We start from the raw sequence: 18,276 nt of genomic DNA, 5'->3' as shown, positions 1-18,276 counted from the left end.
CCAGTCATAGCACTGCAGGCAGCACTGACTATGCAAGGAAAGTAAAAGACGCTGGTAGGAAAGTAACAGTGGTTTTAAAATAGTATCAAAGACAATACTTCCATATGGCCAATATGCAACAGAGTGAGATTTCCACCTGTAAACTGTTCGCTGTTGGTCCTGCTACCACTAAGAGACTGCTTCTGTCTGGAAGGTGTTGATTATTTACATTCCTTGCTTTCAGACTTTATCCTGGAAGCTGCTTCCTGTAAATAGTTTGTAATGTGAAAATAAATGTATTTTCCTAATTGATGTCCACACCCAGCCAAAAGCACAGAAAGGGAGAAAGTTATTTTGTCAGCCTTGTCAGAGGAATGTGTGGACAAGTATTCCTGTAGAAAGAAAATCATCTGTGGCTAAGTAGAATAAAGTTTCCTGTTAGAATTAATAACTCAGCACATGAAATCTATTTAACTGGGCTTTTTTAAAAGTTAACAAAAACCCAAACCTGTTTAATGCTTCAAGTTTTCATTTCAACATTTTTCATTAGTAGGATATTTGGAACCAGCACAAATGGAAGCATACTCTTCATTTCCAACTGCACCAAAAATGAACCACATTTCAACAGCAAAAAAAAAAAAAATCACAACAAAAACAACATCCAACAGACAATTCACTCTTGTGTTTACCAAGCTTTCTGTAACTTGAGATTGTGATATGTGTACAGTAATGTTCACTGGAAAATAATATACTGGAACAGTATAATTAGCCTTACAAAATTAGAGATACCTGTATGCCTGTTAAGACTTTTCATAATAGAAAACCAAATATTTTGTTGTTCTGGTTCACTGTGACAAATAGCAGCAAAAGCAGCTTTAGACCTCGACTGATAAGTAAGACTTACATTAATAAAATTCTCCCACAACTAGCGAATTACTGTATTAGCAGACATAGTATATAAGTGCTGTTTTTAAATTGCCACTAGACTTTAGGCTAGTGTTTACAGTTGTGACATGGCTACTGCTATCCCCTAATTTCCCAAGTGTTTTTCTTTTTTAAATCTGTGTGACAGAAAACCAGTAGTGGATGATGACATGGCCGTAACAACTTCCTGTGTTGGAGCAAGCATGCATTCCAAACTGCTGTGATACTAAAAGTGATGGTAAGAATTTTATTTTCAGCGTTGCTAAATATTTTTAAAAAATGAACAAAAAAGGCCAAACAGGTAAGGACAAACTCTATAGAAAAGTACTACTTCTAAAAATGCCTCAAAGCATTGAAAAAAAAAAAATTGTGTTGTGTTACTGCTACTGTGTTAAAAATAACAGAGAGAATGATACTAACATTGAAACACACCTGTTGCACTAGTTGAGTTGTGCAGTAGGTTATTTCCCAGTAATTCCAGAGTATTTCAAAGCAAACTAGGCATATAAAACTAGGGATAATTTGTACCTAGCTTCTAACATATTTTTATGCAGTATCGTTCTTGCATCATGTGTATACCAGGGGAGTGGGCAGGGGGAGAGCACACCTTATTCTTCCAGGGGCTGTTTCTGTTGTTAGAATGGGCAGTACCTGAGTGGAGAGGCTGAGCCAGGAGTTGTTTGGGTTTTTGAGTTGGATAATGATTGCTGAAATGCAGCTTGCTGGTTTGCTACATCAGTACTGAGGATGAGGAGTGGGAAGTGTGCAGCCTCTGGGAGGATACGCAAAAGGGAAATTTGACCAAGGCTGTGGCTGTTTTTCATGAGAGTTGGGAATGACCTCCAGGGGGCACCTGTTGCTTTGGTAATGGCTAATTTATAGGAATTCTCTGTTGTGTATAGTCAGACTTCAAAAGAATCTGGTGAGAGAATGTAGGTTCTGTCTGCTTGTTCATAAGTCAGTTAATGAAGTTAATGACTCTGCTTTCTTTTGGTTTATTTTCTAATTATGGGGGGTGGAGGTTGTTGTCTCAGGTATACCACCTGTAATTTCTTTCCCTTCCATCCTTGTACTATCAAAAGTAAACATCATTTTAGTTGCACTGTTCAGTTGCACTGCAGTTTTATCCTTTGCCTGATGCAGCTTCTCTCTGAGGAGCAGCAGGTTTTTTTATGCTTGAGTGCTAAAGTTGGTGTGCAAGCTCTGATTGCATGAACCAGTCTCTCTATGCATGGATTTCTTAATTTAGTCACACCAACTAACTCAACGTGGTTCAGGGGTCGCTGTAGGGAGACAAAACATGCAGGGCAGTTTATTCACCACAGATAAACTTCATATGGGAAATCAAAGGGATGGGTGATTTCAGCAGTTGTTTCATTTGTGCCCCTTTAACTTAGAATGGATTATTTTAACTAATTAAGTACATTAATAACTCCCATAGAGGGGGAAAAAAAAAAAAAAAGACAACCATAACTAACTTAAATACCAAAAGGTGAATTCAGCAAACATTAAACTTTATAGCAGTGTTTCTATGTAAGCAAAAATGGTAGGAGTTATAGTGAACGAGGTTATACTCTCTGGGTTTAACAGGCAAGTAAAAAACAACTATAGACATTTCCTTACTGTATGGAAAAGTGTATTTTGAATTCATAATTTTGAAGTGTTAATTACATTTTTCAGTATATTGTTTGAGTTTGGTCAGTTTTGGGTATTAAAATTCTTGTGCTGAAAAGAAAGAAGCATGAAAGTTCAAACATTTTTTTCCTCTAAAGACAGAGAGAGGTGAAATTCTGCAGTTTCTAAAAAGGTAGTATATGATAAATATATTACACAATGACACATACTTTGGAACATGATAATAAATATTCTTTCTTTAAACACAAGCCTGGAAAACTAGAATTTATAAGAAGAAAACGTTGTTCCTTGTCAAAGTATCACTACCAGTTAGGTGTATTTAGCTATTGTACATTACTTTGTTAAAGTAGATAAACCATAAATAACTTGAGCATTTTGTGTATATTCACCAAAGTTAAACTGATAAGCCAAGGAAGTTACAGCATATTTAAATCTCTTTACAATCACTAAACACAGTGTTTAACAGGAATCTTTACGTAAAAGTGCATTATTTTAATATAATACACACAAGAGAGCACTCTGGTTCTCTGCCTTCATTTTCCCTGAAGGCAACTAGCTAAAATAATATTTCGTTTAAAAGTGGGGAGAGAGGGTAATGACATGTTTGTTTACAACATATAGTCCAAGAAAAATTCTCCATCTGCCTATCAAGAATCTGCAGATGTGAAGATACAGGGGAAGAGGGGAATCTTCCCATAGCTGACAGGCAGTTTTCCAATCTAGCATCCCATTTAGCGTTCCCAAATTCTGGATGTTAATCCAGCAGCACTGCCTAGATTAAGCATCTAAAGCACAGGCCAAACAATTGCTGACCTGTTCAGACCACAGCAGATTCCGTCAAGGGCACTGCAGAAGGATTCAGTGTTGTAAATTCCAGTTTTCAGAAAAATGAAAGAACAAATGCTGAAGAAGAGGGAATGTGATTGGGATTTATCCATAATTTACTTTGCTTTTCTTGAATTCAGTTTGTTGTGATGACTTAGGGTCGCCTTAGTCACCTAGAAAGAAGACAGCAAACGTGTCCATTCATAGTTGAAGTATTTTGCAAATGAACATATTATTTGAATTTTGTTAGTACGATGATTTAGCAATAGCGTGACAGTGCATGTCAAAAATGTTTCAATAGCTAAGTGTAAGCAAGTGAAAAAGAAATACAATCTCCTTAAATTTACTTTATGTGAGATGGGATTATCGACACTCAACAGATTTATTCTTCATTTACAATGAGCTGTAGCTTCTCTGGTGATAGCTCAATGCTGTAGTAGCACTATGCAAATATCTGGTTAGTGTAAACGAGTGGGCGAGTTAGATGTACTGTCTTTATATAAGCGGTACAGTCTTACGTTGTGCCTTTCATTGGTTATTTAGGTCAAGCAAGAAGAAATTGAAGAGCTACAGAAAGGACAGTAAAAATGTTCAAACATTTCTGGCAAAAATTTTGCAGAGAGAGTGACATTACCACTATAAACCTGTTTTAGCTAAAAAGGAGCTCATCAATCTGAATGATTTTATTATATGCATGTAATGTAACAACTAACAACAAAATCTCTACTGGATATTTTTGTTTACTTTGGCGAGCAGCAAAAGAGTAACAGGACAGTGATAATTAAGCACAGCTAGTTGATTAAAATGCATACTGTAAAATCAAGCAGTATGCAGCATTCTAGTTTTGTTTTATAAATGGGCAAAGAAGGTGAGTGAAACTCCAGTCTTCACACCCTTCTGATTCACTGTATCTAATGCCCTAGTAAATAACTGGAGATTTTACTGATCTTTTTGTGCCTGTGCACACCAATGAGTAAGGTTTTTAGGGTTCTGTCAGTCTCCCCTGGCCTTTCGGTGGTTTAACCAACTGCAACTTTGAAAAAAATACTCTGTAATTTATGTACTAAATTGAGTCTAACTTTGAGCAATTATATCTCATACCTGAACTCATGCTGTAGGCACCGGCAGTTACTATTCCATAACGTCGCTAAAAGTCAAACTGCATGCAGACCGTTCGTCTTTATTCTGTGGACTGTCTGGCAAGACTTGCAGAGGTGGTGATATAAATCCCCGATACTGCTTACTTGACTTGGTTAACTTCTTGAGTTCACTGGTAAAGGAAATGCCTTTTCTTTTGTCATCTCGTGCTGCCTATAAAAAAAAAAAACAAAAAACAGGTGATAGAAATAGTTTAGTAGACTGTTAGCTATGAAAAACAGAATTTAACACGAAAACTTACAACATTTTTCTAAGCAGGCATCCCTTTTGAAATTCAGTGAGGCTGTGCTTTCATAGCCAATGGCATTGTTCTGATTGTTCTGACTAGATTAATCGAAAATTGTGTGTTGTCAAAGACTAAGAATATGTTGCAAATTTGGTATAAACTTGTATAAAACCTATGCTTATTACTTTAAAGCAGCAACTGCCATGGATGGGTGGCATATACTGGGAAGGAGACTGCAGTTCCTTCTCCCAATCATGTCAGTCCTTCCATTTTCCAAAGCCCAAGGTAAAGCAACAGGACAGGAAAAAAGGGGACTGCATTTCAGTCATTTTTAAGTTCTGTCCCTTCTAATAGTTCTGTCTGTCTTACTATGGTGGGAAAAAAAAAGAAAAAAAGAAAAAAGAATAATGTTGCGGAATGTAACTGATACAGTTTAGCAAAGAATGAAGGAGGCGGGGAGAAAACAGGAATCTGCTTTTTTGCTGCAGTCTCTTCTCTGCTCTGCCACCTCCACCCAGCCTCATGCCAGTCCTGTAAAGATTTAAGGCATCTCCTGCAAGATTTTGTGTACCTCTTGATCTTAGGCTTGAATAAATATTGATAAAAATGTGAGGCGGGAGTACTGAGTCCCTCCTACTAGCCAGGCATACAAGTACAAGAGGTGGCAGCATGGCCCTGAAAGCATAGCAGCAAGAGGCTCTGCTTTGTTAAAAAAAAAAAAAAATCATACTATATTCAGACCTAAAACAATTGTTAGAGTTTTTAAATGCAGCACCTCTTAACTCTTTTTTTTTTTTTTTGCAGCCATATGTCTTGTGGTGATGCAGTTAGTTTGGGGGGAAAAAAACAAATGACAACCCAAAACCTGCAAACTGTAGAACTGACAGAAGTCTGGAAACTGACTCAAGAAACAAAGTAAGTTAAAATCTCATTTGACCCTTCGGTGTCTCCCTTCTACGGAAAGTACGTTCCCATTGAGCCGATCACGTACCATCTATAAAACCTACAGCAAAGTATTTGATCTTTTACCTGAACCTGTTCTTTGAGTTTAAGGATAAATTTTCCTGCTCCCTTCCACTTGCTTTGGGCCTGAAACACACACTCTTGGTCAGAGAGAATTCTCTGAGATGGTTTAGATGTTGATGACTTTTTGTTTGCTGGCTCTTTTGTCACCTCTTCCAAGAGGACATAATCGCTTGGATTTGGATTGCTCAGAATGCTGTAGGAGTATTTTGCTTTACAAAGAGTCTGTTTAAAAGCAGAAAGAAAAAGAAGGAAAAGAAAAAGGAGGCATTACTTCAGATGCAGTTTACTAGACAGATTCCTCAGCTAGTGACGAGAACAAAACCCACCTCTCTTGCATGAAATCAGCCTACACACTACAGGACCCGTTAATGGAAGTGGCGTGCTGTTTACCTGCTGTATGACATCCTGAGCTGTGCTAAAGCGGGGAGCTTTGATGACGGTGCGTGGTTGCTCTGGGGAGACATCGTGTACCTGAACAAAGAAACTGTCATCCTCAGAGGTGATGGCTACATCTTCCTTTGCTTCTTGAAAGACATTTCTCTCATTTAAATTCTAGAGGGAAAAAAAAAGCCAAATTCAACTACTTCAAAGTGTAATTAATAGCTGGTGGTCACAAAAAGTTTTCATTACATGAAAATCAGAGACTGTGCTGTTGCCCTGGCTCCATTTCATTAAGTGTAAGTCTTCTATATAAAACCAGTTTTGACAAGTCAATATTGCTCATAATTAATGGCTGTGTTTCTAAAATTGGTGTCTGAAGTACTTTTCATAGTAGGCAAGTAGTGCTTAGGACCGCATTATGTAAAAATGAGTTCACTGCTCTCTGCAGAAGAGCTGAAAGGTACAGCTAATGCTTTGAGGTACTAGCATCACAGGCCAAAACCACAGCATAATTTTCATCCATGCTAACACAGATTTTAACCCGTGTTTTCTGAAAGACTGGAGTTCAAGCAGTGACACATTTGTGGGTAACTATACTTAAAAAGTAAGTGTCGCAGTCAACTGAATTAAGTAAGCTACTATTTGTACAAACAAATGTCTTCTCTGTAATTTTGGCTCTAAACATTAGAAACGAAGGAAAACAAAATACTGACTTGTGTAATAGAATAGTAATTTGTCAAACCGAAGATTTAGCAAAAGGTCTTAAAATAAGGAGAGTTGAAAACACTTTATCTTATAAAATTTATAATATAGCTGTGCATATTTTTTCATTCTAAAGGATGCCTGAAGAATTTTCATGTAAATACTGTCTCTGTCATTTGTGTATGTAAACTCTGTGTATACAAACATATGTGTACATAATTCACCATGTTCAGACGAAGCAATTACATTACATGCAGAGCTGGCCAAATGAAATACCTCTGAAAATTAGATCATTAAGTGTCTTTCTCCTACTTTTTGTTTCTCACAAGCCTGGGCACTAGCATATATGCGAGCTGTAGATGTTTTGCCAATAGTTTAAACTAAAGTAATCTCTCCATCTTCCTACTTCAAATTTAAAGAAATCACCTATTTCGTTATTTTAGACTATCATTGAGAAAATTAAAATCTATTGAGATTTTTAAAGTTCTTTAATAGTAAAATCCTTTCTAATTTTTTTTCTGAATGAAAAAGTTGCTGACATCTAAACCGACTGATAAGTGTAGTCTGGAGTTCTATCTATGATCCTATTATCATTCTTTATATTCATTTCCTATAATGTCAAAATCTTTATTTACATTAAATTAGAATTATCATCAGTCAAAACAGTAAGCTAGTGGTATTGCAGTTTTGAGTCAATGATTAAACACCATATAGCTGACATTAGAGCTTAGTGCTGCACAGGTACACGTACTGACAGGTGCATGAAGTCCAGTTGTGCTCCCTCAGCTATGTCTGTTTGTAAGTGGTGTACACAGCATTGACATTACTTGCCAAGTAGTGAAACAAACACCATGCGCTTTTGTTTCCTGGTTCTAACAGCTATTTTTAGCTACCTTTGTAAATAACAATTAATCTAAAACAGACTTACTTCCTCTCGGGTTTTAAAGATAATTCTTCCAACATATCCTTCTTCTGGGAACCAGCTGTTCAAAAGCTGCACTAGCCCTTCTTCAGAACCAATTACTCTCTGGAATGGAGGTTTTCTGCATTCACTCTTTTCTTTAGATATAAAACTTTTCTCTTCCATCAGAAAATAGTCTGCAGCACATGATTCGGTGCCTTTTGTGGTAGCCAAGAGCTAAGACAGACCACAATAAACACACAGCAATTAGAATGCTAAATATAAACACTGTATAATCAGTACTTATAAATGAATATGAATAAAGAAGCTTTAAGAATCAGTAACTATTCTGATAGTGTAGGCAAGATTTCTGATGTGCTATTTATTATTCAGATATTTTACTCGGGCGTAATGTACTGTTCTCTTTAGACTAGCCAGGCAGTTCAACTATTCCAGACAAGGCAGTACTATTTAAGCTTACTTCTGTTCTGTTTGGCTGGCCAGACAATTTATTCATAATCCCAGGACAGTACAGTCTTTTCCCACTGCTGGAATAACAATCCCTGTTGAGTTAACTGGTTTTCCTACTCGTGAACTTAGCCCTCTAACTTTTACTCTGTATTCCTAAGATGCTCAAGTTCAAAGACATGCACAGAAAAGTTTGCCCTTGTTCTAACGACAGCCCACTGACTCTGTCAGTCAGAAAGATTATTTTTCTCAGATGCCCAAACATTAAAATACTAATAGGGAATATGTTCTGAGTTTACAAACCGATTGTCTGAAGCCAAGATTTGGGAAAAAAAAAAAATCACAGATATTCTGAGTTCGCAATGCAATTAATCCCATAGTAATACATTTCTAAAACAACTTACTGTGCTGAATGAACTACAACAATTCTTCATGTGAGACATGCAGGGAGATGCATGTTGAGAACGAAGTTATCCTGGACTCTTGCTATCAGAGCGTGCAATACCGTGGGCAGCTTACCTGCTGAAGAAGCTGTGCAGCTGTGGTCCCCCCACTTATGTTAAAAACAGTGAAAGGCTCCGGGCCTGGAATTCCATGAATTGTCACTTTGTAAGGCACAGAGGCTTTCCTTTCACCTGGGCTAAACAACTGTTCAGACAATATTCAACAGGTTACTGATTGTTTTTACACAGGCATATGATTTTTAGGTTGCATTAAGAGAAACTGTACATAAATTGTAATGAATTTAACAGAGCAAAGCTATCTAGCTAATACATGGTTCTTACACTACAGATCAAGGAGTTTAAAGGAAAAAAAAATGTAACATAAAAACAAAACATGCCACCCTACCTTGAAGAGAAAGAAGAAAAAGGAAGTTCTACAGTGAGGGTACATAAACTGCCACTGAACAACAGGTACACCTCCATCACTCGTTGAAACATTGTAGGTGAACTCAGACTATTTGAATTCAAAGTATGAATGACTGGATGAACACCTATAAAGCTTTTTTCCCCAAAACCATTTCTGTTCTTCCTTTCTTCCCTATTGATTCACTGAGCTAGGTGTTTGGCACATATTCGCAGGAAGATAACACCTGCTACACAACACTCCAGCAATAAGCAAAATGACGATGTACGTGCTTAAAAACACTGCAACACAAGTGACCCGGATAACCTAATATTAAGGGCTTTCTTAATATATATATAAAATCACATTTGCATACATACACGTGCATTTATGTATACATGTGTGCATATTTGTACATATAAACATAAAGTTTTATGTTTAACGTTAACATTTGAACACATACACATGTATAAGTATGTATTTGTGCAAATACAGATTCCACCCTTTACTGTAACAGATTACAATTTTAGTCTCATTATGCCAAGGGAAACAGTAGTTGGTAGTTTGCATTTTTTTTTTTTTAATTTGTCCAGAATGCATTGCTTATGACCCATGCATAAAGGAATCATCTCTGAACCTTACTACTCAACCACACTCATTCTCCAGCACAGGTGTTCTTGTGCTATACCTAAATATACCGTAAGCCAGCCTTGGAAAATCTTCACCCTCCCACAGTTTCAGTGGGATAAACTTACTACCACTGAAGCCCAGAAGAATTAGGCATTCAGGAACTTCTGAAAAATGTGCAAGTTTAAGGGCTAAAATCTTTGAACAGTCTGGTTCTAGAAGTCTCCACACCATAGCAGTCATTAAATTAAAAATACATGGCATTTACGAAAAAAAAATAATAATAATTACCATAGATGCAGTGTTTCCAGAAGGACTTTCTTCCATCCTCCGACTGTTTATGAATAAGCTAGAAATTTCTAATGCCTCATTGTGCAGGTTATGGAGCTGGACATGTCTATAGCCTAAAAAGAAAAAAAAAAATTGTAAGTACTTTGCCACATACTAGGACACAAGGCTTGGAAATGGAAATCTCAGATTTGCTGTATTTAAAGCTAGAATTTTCTATATCTATAGCATTAAAAACACTGGAAAAATACTGCATTACCACTCTTGTCTGCAAAATAGCATAAACCAAATGCTTTGAACTGCTCAGTGGCTCATATAGCCGTCTATCCTTATCTTGCTGTAATATTCAGTATATTCATACATGAAATAGCTAAATATTAGAATATGAATGAAACAAGGACACAGTCTCCCTAGGAAATGTACATATATTGCCAGATCTTCTCATATGCTAGGACTGTTTTGTTGTATTGCAGTGGCATAAAGTAAACTTGAAACTATTTTTTACCGTTCTGCTCAAGAGCTGCTGGCATTATGGGAACTCCCTTCCCCGGTGTTGTAGAACTACTGCTGCTTCTTAGTCTTTCTCTAATCTTTGTTCACCTTTCTTTCACCTCTCCTACTGCCACTGCTGCCAGAAGTGCAATTTTCCTCTGCCCTGATGATGACTAGTTATAGGAATTTCTTGGGCAAAAGGAAGTAGTGGAGTGACACCACTTTGGTCTTCCCAAGGGAGCAGCAAGTCTTGAGCTGAACACAGCCTCAGCTCTCACAACCACAGCTTGAGATCAGCACACGCCCCCCAACAGCATGCGGTCCATCTCAAATCTGGGGCTTCTCACAAGCCACTGGGTATCCTCCAGCTCCTAGTGAGTATTAGACCAGCATCACACTGCGAAGGTGAAGTATGTTGCCTGGTATTTGTTCCCTGAATCCTTCAGAAGAAGGCAACCAGCTGATTAAAAATATCCCCCCGGCAGGATTCAGTCCAGGAATCTGCTGGGCCATTTTGGTAAAAGGTGTTACTGCAAACTGTGTTACCTCTTTTTAGAGCTTTCAGTGGAATGATTCTTTGAGCCGTTACAGCTGAGCTGTTGTTTTCGACAACTGCAAATCGAAGAAAGACCAAATCTTCAAAGTGAACCCGGAAAAGAAACTGTTCGTTCCACATTGGGTTCAGAGTGTTGCGATGAATGGGTTTGGTCCGGAAATGGCAGCTATCCAGAGGCATCCCGAGCACATCAATTTCGATGCACGGACTTCCTGTGCTATTGCTAGGGCACACGTTCTGCCCAGACACGATCTGAAGCCGAGGAGTACACAGAGACACGAATTAGTTGAGTCATTCTTTTCTGTCACAGTTCTGAGCTAAACTTTGCTTTTATCATATCCCTAAGTAGTTTGCTACCACACTGATTTAATTACAGTGCTCCCCTACTTTCATAATTTCCAGGGCAGTAATTTCAGAAGCAGCACTGCTTAAACCCCACATGCCCTTGCTATGGTATCTTTCCTCTGAAAAAAAATATACTATATATCATGAGTGTAACCATTCAAGGCATTTGAAAGTTAATCCAGAAAGAATGTCCCAGTAACATAGTCAAAAGGGATCAAATTTTCTTCTCAGTTACTCTGGGTAATGGCACTGACCTCTGGCTTGCTTTGATATACACAGCAGAAGAATCAGGTTTGCAATTACCGTGGCTGCGAGACTTTTGATTCTTATGAACCTCAATTTTCTGAAACATTTCCTGGAAGGGACTGGCTTCTTGGAATAGCACTTTTTGCCATAAATCCGTGAAATGATATATGGGATTATATAACTTCTTTGAAAATATTTTTTTAATATTCAGTACAGCTTTTCACAGTGACTTTCTGTGCCACTTCTCAAGTGTTCACAAATGTGAAACATGCAGGCACAAGTGTTCTTCTATACAGTTGTGTAGTCCCAGAGAAAATGGTGTCAGGACTGGATTTTGACAAACATTGTGAAGGAAACAGTGAAAGTAACTATGGATACAAAACAGCCAATAAAGTAAAATTAAGGTGATCATTTGCTCCTTCCCCCTCCGATTTCTTTTACATATATTGTCCTTCAGAAGTAAACGCAACAATTAAAGCTTCTGTCTTTTCACACAGAAGCATGACTGTAACGCTGGTTTAAGACTGTAGTTAAACGCTGCCTATTTCAATCTATTCAGCTGTATGAAATTCCCTTTTAATGTACTTACTGTTAAAGAATATATAGCTGGCTCCTTATTATCAAGATCTCTTTCTAACGGACAAAATTGCTGGTACATTGAGCAATTTTTATCCCACAGAACAGGAGGTTTCAAAACATATCCACAGCCGCCATTAGCCTCAAACATTGCTGCATTAAGTTGCAGAGGAAGATCTGTGAAAGTAAGGCAGCCAGAACTGACACAGAGCAATGGTACAGTGGAAAAACAGTAACAGTGAAGACAACACGTTTTAAATATTTATATATATATATTTCCAATTTTAGTACTATCAAATCCTGCTTGGTTTTCAGAGAAAGTTGTAGTTTATGTACCCAATCTGTCCAATTGTAAGTTATACAAAACTCTAAGAATAGTTCATTCTCTCCTATCCCTTTCTGATGTCTTTATCCAACTGTAGGACCCGCCTAAACCCGTTCTCTGAGAAGTATCTAGATATTTGCCATGAACTACATAATGAAAAAGCATCATCTGTTTAGCTTTGTAGGCAACTTAGCAGATCCACCTTTGAAAAGGTGTGGGACCACAACATAGGATAGAAAAAAAATGTTCTGACCAACATTAAACCAGCATCCAGCACGTCTAATAAAAACAGTTACTGAACTGTTACCTTTTTATACTTGAAACTATCAGAATATATACATAATATGTACTTTTTGTACTTGAGTTACCTTTTTATACTTGAAGTTATCATAAGAGGACAACAGCCACTTATACTGAGGGGGAAAAAAGCATTCAGCAGTAGAATAAAAACTGAAGTTGTTGCTGGTCCCAACATTTCTGTGGTATCAGGAGATGTTTGAATTAGCATAAAGCTCCTGAATTGCTGCTCTTAAGAATTAGATTGCCATTGTATGAAGCTGCTTGTATTGGGGAGCACAGACAGATACCTTGAAGGTCAAATGCAGTTTCACACTCCAAGGACCTAATTCACATTTAAAATGTATAAAAAGTTGTGTGTTTCAGTACCCATACCGTCTGTTTGGTAGTTAAGAGCCACGAGCTGTACACCGTGGAGCCAGAAGATGAGTGGATGGGGATTGGAGGAGTCGATGCGTGTGGCAGCAGGGTATGTCCTGAGGAGCTGACAGGTGGTGTGCTGGATCAGCTTCTGGGAGTACCGCCGGCACAGCCGCTTGGCAGCGTTCTCATTCAGGGAGGAGATATGATAGCATTTGGGCGTCCTTATGATAGCACTGAGAGAAGCTGGAGAATTGTAAGGAGAGCAAGGGTCTTCCCATGTCTGCCGCATCACATCAAAAGGACCTGGAAAATAAACAATACCCTCAAGTCACAGCTGCAGATGCAAAGACTCCAAGAACTCAATGTTTTCTAGTGAGCTGTCTGCGTGTACTTTGGAAATAGTAGAAAAAGATGATCCTGGAAAATGATACCATTGAGTATAAATGTCACATTCCTTCCTGTACAGTAAGAACAATCCACAAGAGGAAACAATGTTTAAATATTGGAACGGTACTGTGATTTAGAGCACTAAAGTTCAAACACGGAGTTGTAGGGTTGGCCTCTGTAGGATTTGCATCCCTAACTATCACATACTTACCCAGCTGTAGGGTCTTCTGGGAGACACTATGCCATTCTTCTCATTTATACATTTTACATTAGGAAGGGAGGCAAGATGGAAAGCCATCTGGTAAGTCACCTAACAGGCAGTTTATACGGTGCCCTAAGAGAGTTAGGTGACAAGTCTAGCAAAATACTTATGACCTTAAGAATTAGGCACTAGAGTTCTTTGTTTGTAGGTCACTGGTTTCTTGGAGGGAACCTAACCTGTCTGCTGCAGCCAGGCACTTGAGCTGAAAGAAATGCAATGTTCTTTGGGCCAGAAAATGAGCACAAGAAATGGTACAGATCTGTAACTTTCCATCTACAGCATTCAATTGAAAGGCAGGCCATCTGGGCTCAATCCCTGCTCCAGGACCTTTTCTATACTTTCCTTTGTGTTTCTTTACGTCTGTTCATATGCAGAAGTACAATTCCCAAGTTCACAAATTGGAGTACACCTGTGGAGTCTAAATATTTCTAAGGTGGAACACAGGAGTTTGCACAATTACACGTTTGGACTTGGCTGAATTTTAGGTAACTAAGTCCTACATCAGACGCTAAAAATCCTTTTTGGGATCCAGCCCAATAGTCCTGCCTTCCATTTGTACTTCAAAAATATTCATTCGTATCTCCTAAAATACGAACTTGAAGATAGAGTACTTAAAATATATGTTGGTTTTGAATCGTTTATAAATTAGGGTGTTATTTTCCCAACCAATTAATCCTGTTCTAACATTCCACTACTATACACTCAACACTTGCTATAATAGTGTTACTGTAATAGCTGCTGTGCTAACAAAAAAACATTCTAGAGTTCAATATCTTGCACATTATGAAGTATATGATCTTTAACAACTTGGTCTGGTACAAAGTCATTCCACGTGACTGATGAAAGAAGATGCTAACTTTACCTTTTCCAGATGCTTTGGCAAGAGTAGCTGACTCCCCAGGGCTTAGTCTGCCAGGATTGTTGCCAAAAATGGACTTCCTGCTTTTTCTTTCTTTTCCTCTGCTAGAGCCAGATGGGTTTAGAGTTGACAAGCCTGTTCCCATAAATGTAAAATAAATGAGCCAAAAAACATGACCAAGAGGGCACGACATTTTCCATCCCATTTTACATTATTTTTTGAGGCATGAATACTCCTGTTATATAGTAAACAGGGCAAGGAGTGTATTTTCCTCCATAATTTAATTTTAACATCCTTAATACATACAAGCCTTTATATATTATATAAGCATATAATATATGTATTTGTATATATAATATTTATATAACGTATATGAAGCAATACAGATAGATATACACCTGTATCTCTGTGATATAACTTCTCCATTTTACTTTTTGGCTTCAGAAAGTTGTGAGTGCCTCAAATTGCCAAATGGTCCTAATTAATACTAAAAAAAATCTGTAATAACAGTCCCAATATATTCATCCTAAGAGTAATTTCAAAAAATATCCTTCCTACAGAAGCAAAAAATCTGTACAGTACTGAATATCATGGTATTCATCTAGGATACAGTAGCTACACAATTAAATAAATGCAAAAATATGATTTAAAGACAAAATGCAATGGAAAACCCCAAAGGCCTGATGGTTAAACAGTTTAACCTCAAGGTGTTTTGAGAGTTATCTTAATAATTATTTGTATTTCACTGATGACAAATATGGTAGGTATGTGAAATCCATTAAGCATGTAGTGGCCAATACATGCTAGAAGCGGAGCTGGAAAGCTCTACTATAGCTATTATTCAAGTATACACATTCCAACAAAATAATCATTAAAATCGTGATCTAAATCCCTGTGAAATAAACAGACTTCATTCCCTTTAAGGTCAGTTTATTTCTGTTGACTTTGAGAGAGTTCATGGCAGACCAAAGTTAAAATCTAAGTCAAAACGTGTGATACTCATTCTAACACACACAGCAAAGAGGTGAGGGATGCTCTTAGAGACCCATGATGTACTTTTATATAAAATATAACAAAGTACACTGTTATATGTCTAACTGTGACTCAGAAAATGATCCTCATGTACTCCCATCAATTCACACCTGCCTAAAGACCGTCTGGCTTTATACCTATATTTCATCTACAAATATAAATCACAAAGAGGATACACTGATCTCTGTTCTATTGAAGTCAAGCCCACAGCTGTAAATTTTCAGGTCTCAATCTTTATGGCACGTCTACATGTACTTCATAAAACTATGCTGATAGCTTCAATGGAACTGCTTTGGGTTAGTAAAATTTAGTATGTGCATAAATGTTTTCAGTGCTGGAGACTTACTGTCTCTTTGGGCCAAAGCATACACATAAACAATAGAAGATGGTAGAAGCTGAGATCAAGGAATACGAAGTGACTAGAAGAAAGAGGAGTTATGCAGAATAATTTAATCCCAGTTTTCAATGGATCAAACGGATTTGGCACACAAGATCCAGGTTTCAAAATCCTGTTGTGGAGACTGTCACTGAGGAAACAGACTAACCTCATAAATCACCAGAGACTGCAATGCAAAACATCAAGGTTAAATGAACTGTATGTGATGGCCACAGGGTAAGCTGCAGCTTGGAGTTTTCTTTCAGTCTTTCCCATGGGCATGCTTTGCAAGTGACAGGCCTCCTCCCAGAAGTAAGCTCCATTTTTCACTCCAATTTAAAGTGGGCTCCCAAGTATAGCATCACCTATTCATAGAATCATAAATTCAGAGCATAATGGAGGTTGGAGAGGACCTGGAAATCATCCGGTTCAATCCCCTGGTCAAAGCAGGACTGACTTAGATTCCATCATACTACCACGATAACAGAGCAAATGTTTCGTATCTCCCTACAACCCCTATGCTATATCCTTCAGGTTACAGAATTTAGTGCCAGCCTCTCTTGTTAGACATAAGCATATTACTCTACTGCTTTTGGAGTTTTAATCCAGAGGATGGCAAACTCCCTTGCCCTTCTTATTCTAACCATGCCAAAGTAACAGGTCAAACTATAATTGTCACTATCTCGCCACGTGTTTCTGATGAGCAGCCAGTTAGTCTGCAGGTTTGCAGACCCTGAAAATAATTTACAGTACTTTACAGTACAGTGCCATTTTTTATGTTCACCTTAATTTCTTCAGAATTGGTACCATACTGGCAGATAGTGTGATACAGTGGAGATGGTATCTGAATTTTATGATGGTTACCTTACGTGACTCTCTGCTCATTGCATTTGGTTGTGTGGATCCTGTTTTTACGTACTTTCTCTACACATTGTATAGGAATCCTCAGCACCAAGCCAACAAGCCATGTGCAAATGAGTTATAGCAATACTGTGCTCAGGTATACTTCACTGCACTCATTTTGGGTGACCCCAAAAGACATTAAGAACATTATCTAATTCTCTTAGATAATGGCACATTGATACACGACAGACTGAAATTGAAGTTAAATAAGGACCATAAAGGTCAAATACCACTGAAACATCAAGAGCAGTGGTGGGTTCCTCCTTACCAGAGATTTTATATACAAGAAATGTTTTTTCTCCACACGATGAATTGTTTCAACCAGGGAGCACTTTGGGAAGTCCATGTTACTCAGTAGACTAGGCTTAGTGAACATAATGGTCCTTGTCTCATTTTATAGTCACAAATAATAACGCTCAGAGACATGGACAGTTGTAAACACAGAACAGAAGTATATGGTGACAGGACAAATAAAGTATTCACACTGTTGGTCAGCCACTGAGACAATGATCCTACCCGCACTATCTCCAAAAGTCCTGCATTTTCTGAGCTGAGGAAGGAAATTCACTATGTCTGTGACCTCCAGCTGAGCAGAGGAATCAAATCAGTAGCATGTGGTCTTTGATGTCTACATGTGTTGCAGAGAAGGTAGTATTTGTCTCAAAGGGGGAAACATACACGAGTTTGTTGCAAAACTAACTCCTGTAGCTTCATGTGTTCATCTGTGAACAGAACTCATTTTTTTTCTCAAGTGTTCTATTCGTATGCCCTTTAAGGCAAGAAGAAATGTGATACAGAGAGCAAATATTTCTGTTTCTAACTGAACTTACGTTAAAAACCTGATATATTTTAAAGTTATCACAGATCACCATAACTTCTTTGTGTGTCAAAATACTTGGAACATTGTAAATTATCTCTGTTTAATCTTGAAGATCATTCTTTAAAAGAAAATATTTTATTTGAAAGATATCTCATTGTAGACTTCATTAAAGAGTATCAAATTTGAATTTTTAGAAGTCATTATTGTTACAAGTAACACCTACAATTCTTAAAGTTATAAAAGATAATAAAAGAATGTCTCTCCATTTTTCAGCATGTTTATCTTGCCTATTTGACACTATTTTATGTTTGGCTAGCTTCTCTAATCTGATTGTAGTTCTATTTGTATAAGATCATGATTTGGCAGAATTGCTAACTTTTCCACAGAGAATCATTCCATTAAAATGTAGATTTTTCATTCAAAACATTAAACACTTCAATAAACAATAAAA

General features: G+C 37.5%; 1 protein-coding gene and 1 long non-coding RNA gene across 11 annotated transcripts in view; one reads left to right on the top strand and one right to left on the bottom strand.

Moving 5' to 3' along the window:
* Window positions 1-444: 444 nt before the first annotated feature.
* PLCE1 (phospholipase C epsilon 1) overlaps window positions 445-18,276 on the bottom strand; it is a 157,987-nt gene continuing 140,155 nt past the window's right edge. For all 10 annotated transcript variants that reach the window (XM_067000774.1, XM_067000773.1, XM_067000776.1 and 7 more), the window contains 11 exons: window positions 14,698-14,829; window positions 13,199-13,489; window positions 12,215-12,378; window positions 11,025-11,286; window positions 9,990-10,102; window positions 8,745-8,873; window positions 7,785-7,994; window positions 6,164-6,325; window positions 5,777-5,995; window positions 4,465-4,674; window positions 445-3,536 (listed from right to left, as the gene is read on the bottom strand). In XM_067000774.1, coding sequence (XP_066856875.1) covers window positions 4,495-4,674; window positions 5,777-5,995; window positions 6,164-6,325; window positions 7,785-7,994; window positions 8,745-8,873; window positions 9,990-10,102; window positions 11,025-11,286; window positions 12,215-12,378; window positions 13,199-13,489; window positions 14,698-14,829 — 1,862 coding nt within the window. In that variant the 3' untranslated portion in view covers window positions 445-3,536; window positions 4,465-4,494. The remainder of the gene's footprint in view (window positions 3,537-4,464; window positions 4,675-5,776; window positions 5,996-6,163; window positions 6,326-7,784; window positions 7,995-8,744; window positions 8,874-9,989; window positions 10,103-11,024; window positions 11,287-12,214; window positions 12,379-13,198; window positions 13,490-14,697; window positions 14,830-18,276) is intronic.
* LOC136791285 (uncharacterized) lies at window positions 985-7,703 on the top strand. The gene is made up of 2 exons (XR_010832933.1): window positions 985-1,141; window positions 5,552-7,703. It is a non-coding gene; the product is annotated as an uncharacterized lncRNA (long non-coding RNA).

This window comes from Anser cygnoides, chromosome 7 (genome assembly GCF_040182565.1).
Source record: "Anser cygnoides isolate HZ-2024a breed goose chromosome 7, Taihu_goose_T2T_genome, whole genome shotgun sequence".
Taxonomy (NCBI): Eukaryota; Metazoa; Chordata; class Aves; order Anseriformes; family Anatidae; genus Anser; species Anser cygnoides.
Note: the sequence above shows the minus strand (reverse complement) of the source record. Positions and strands in the feature narration are given on the sequence as shown.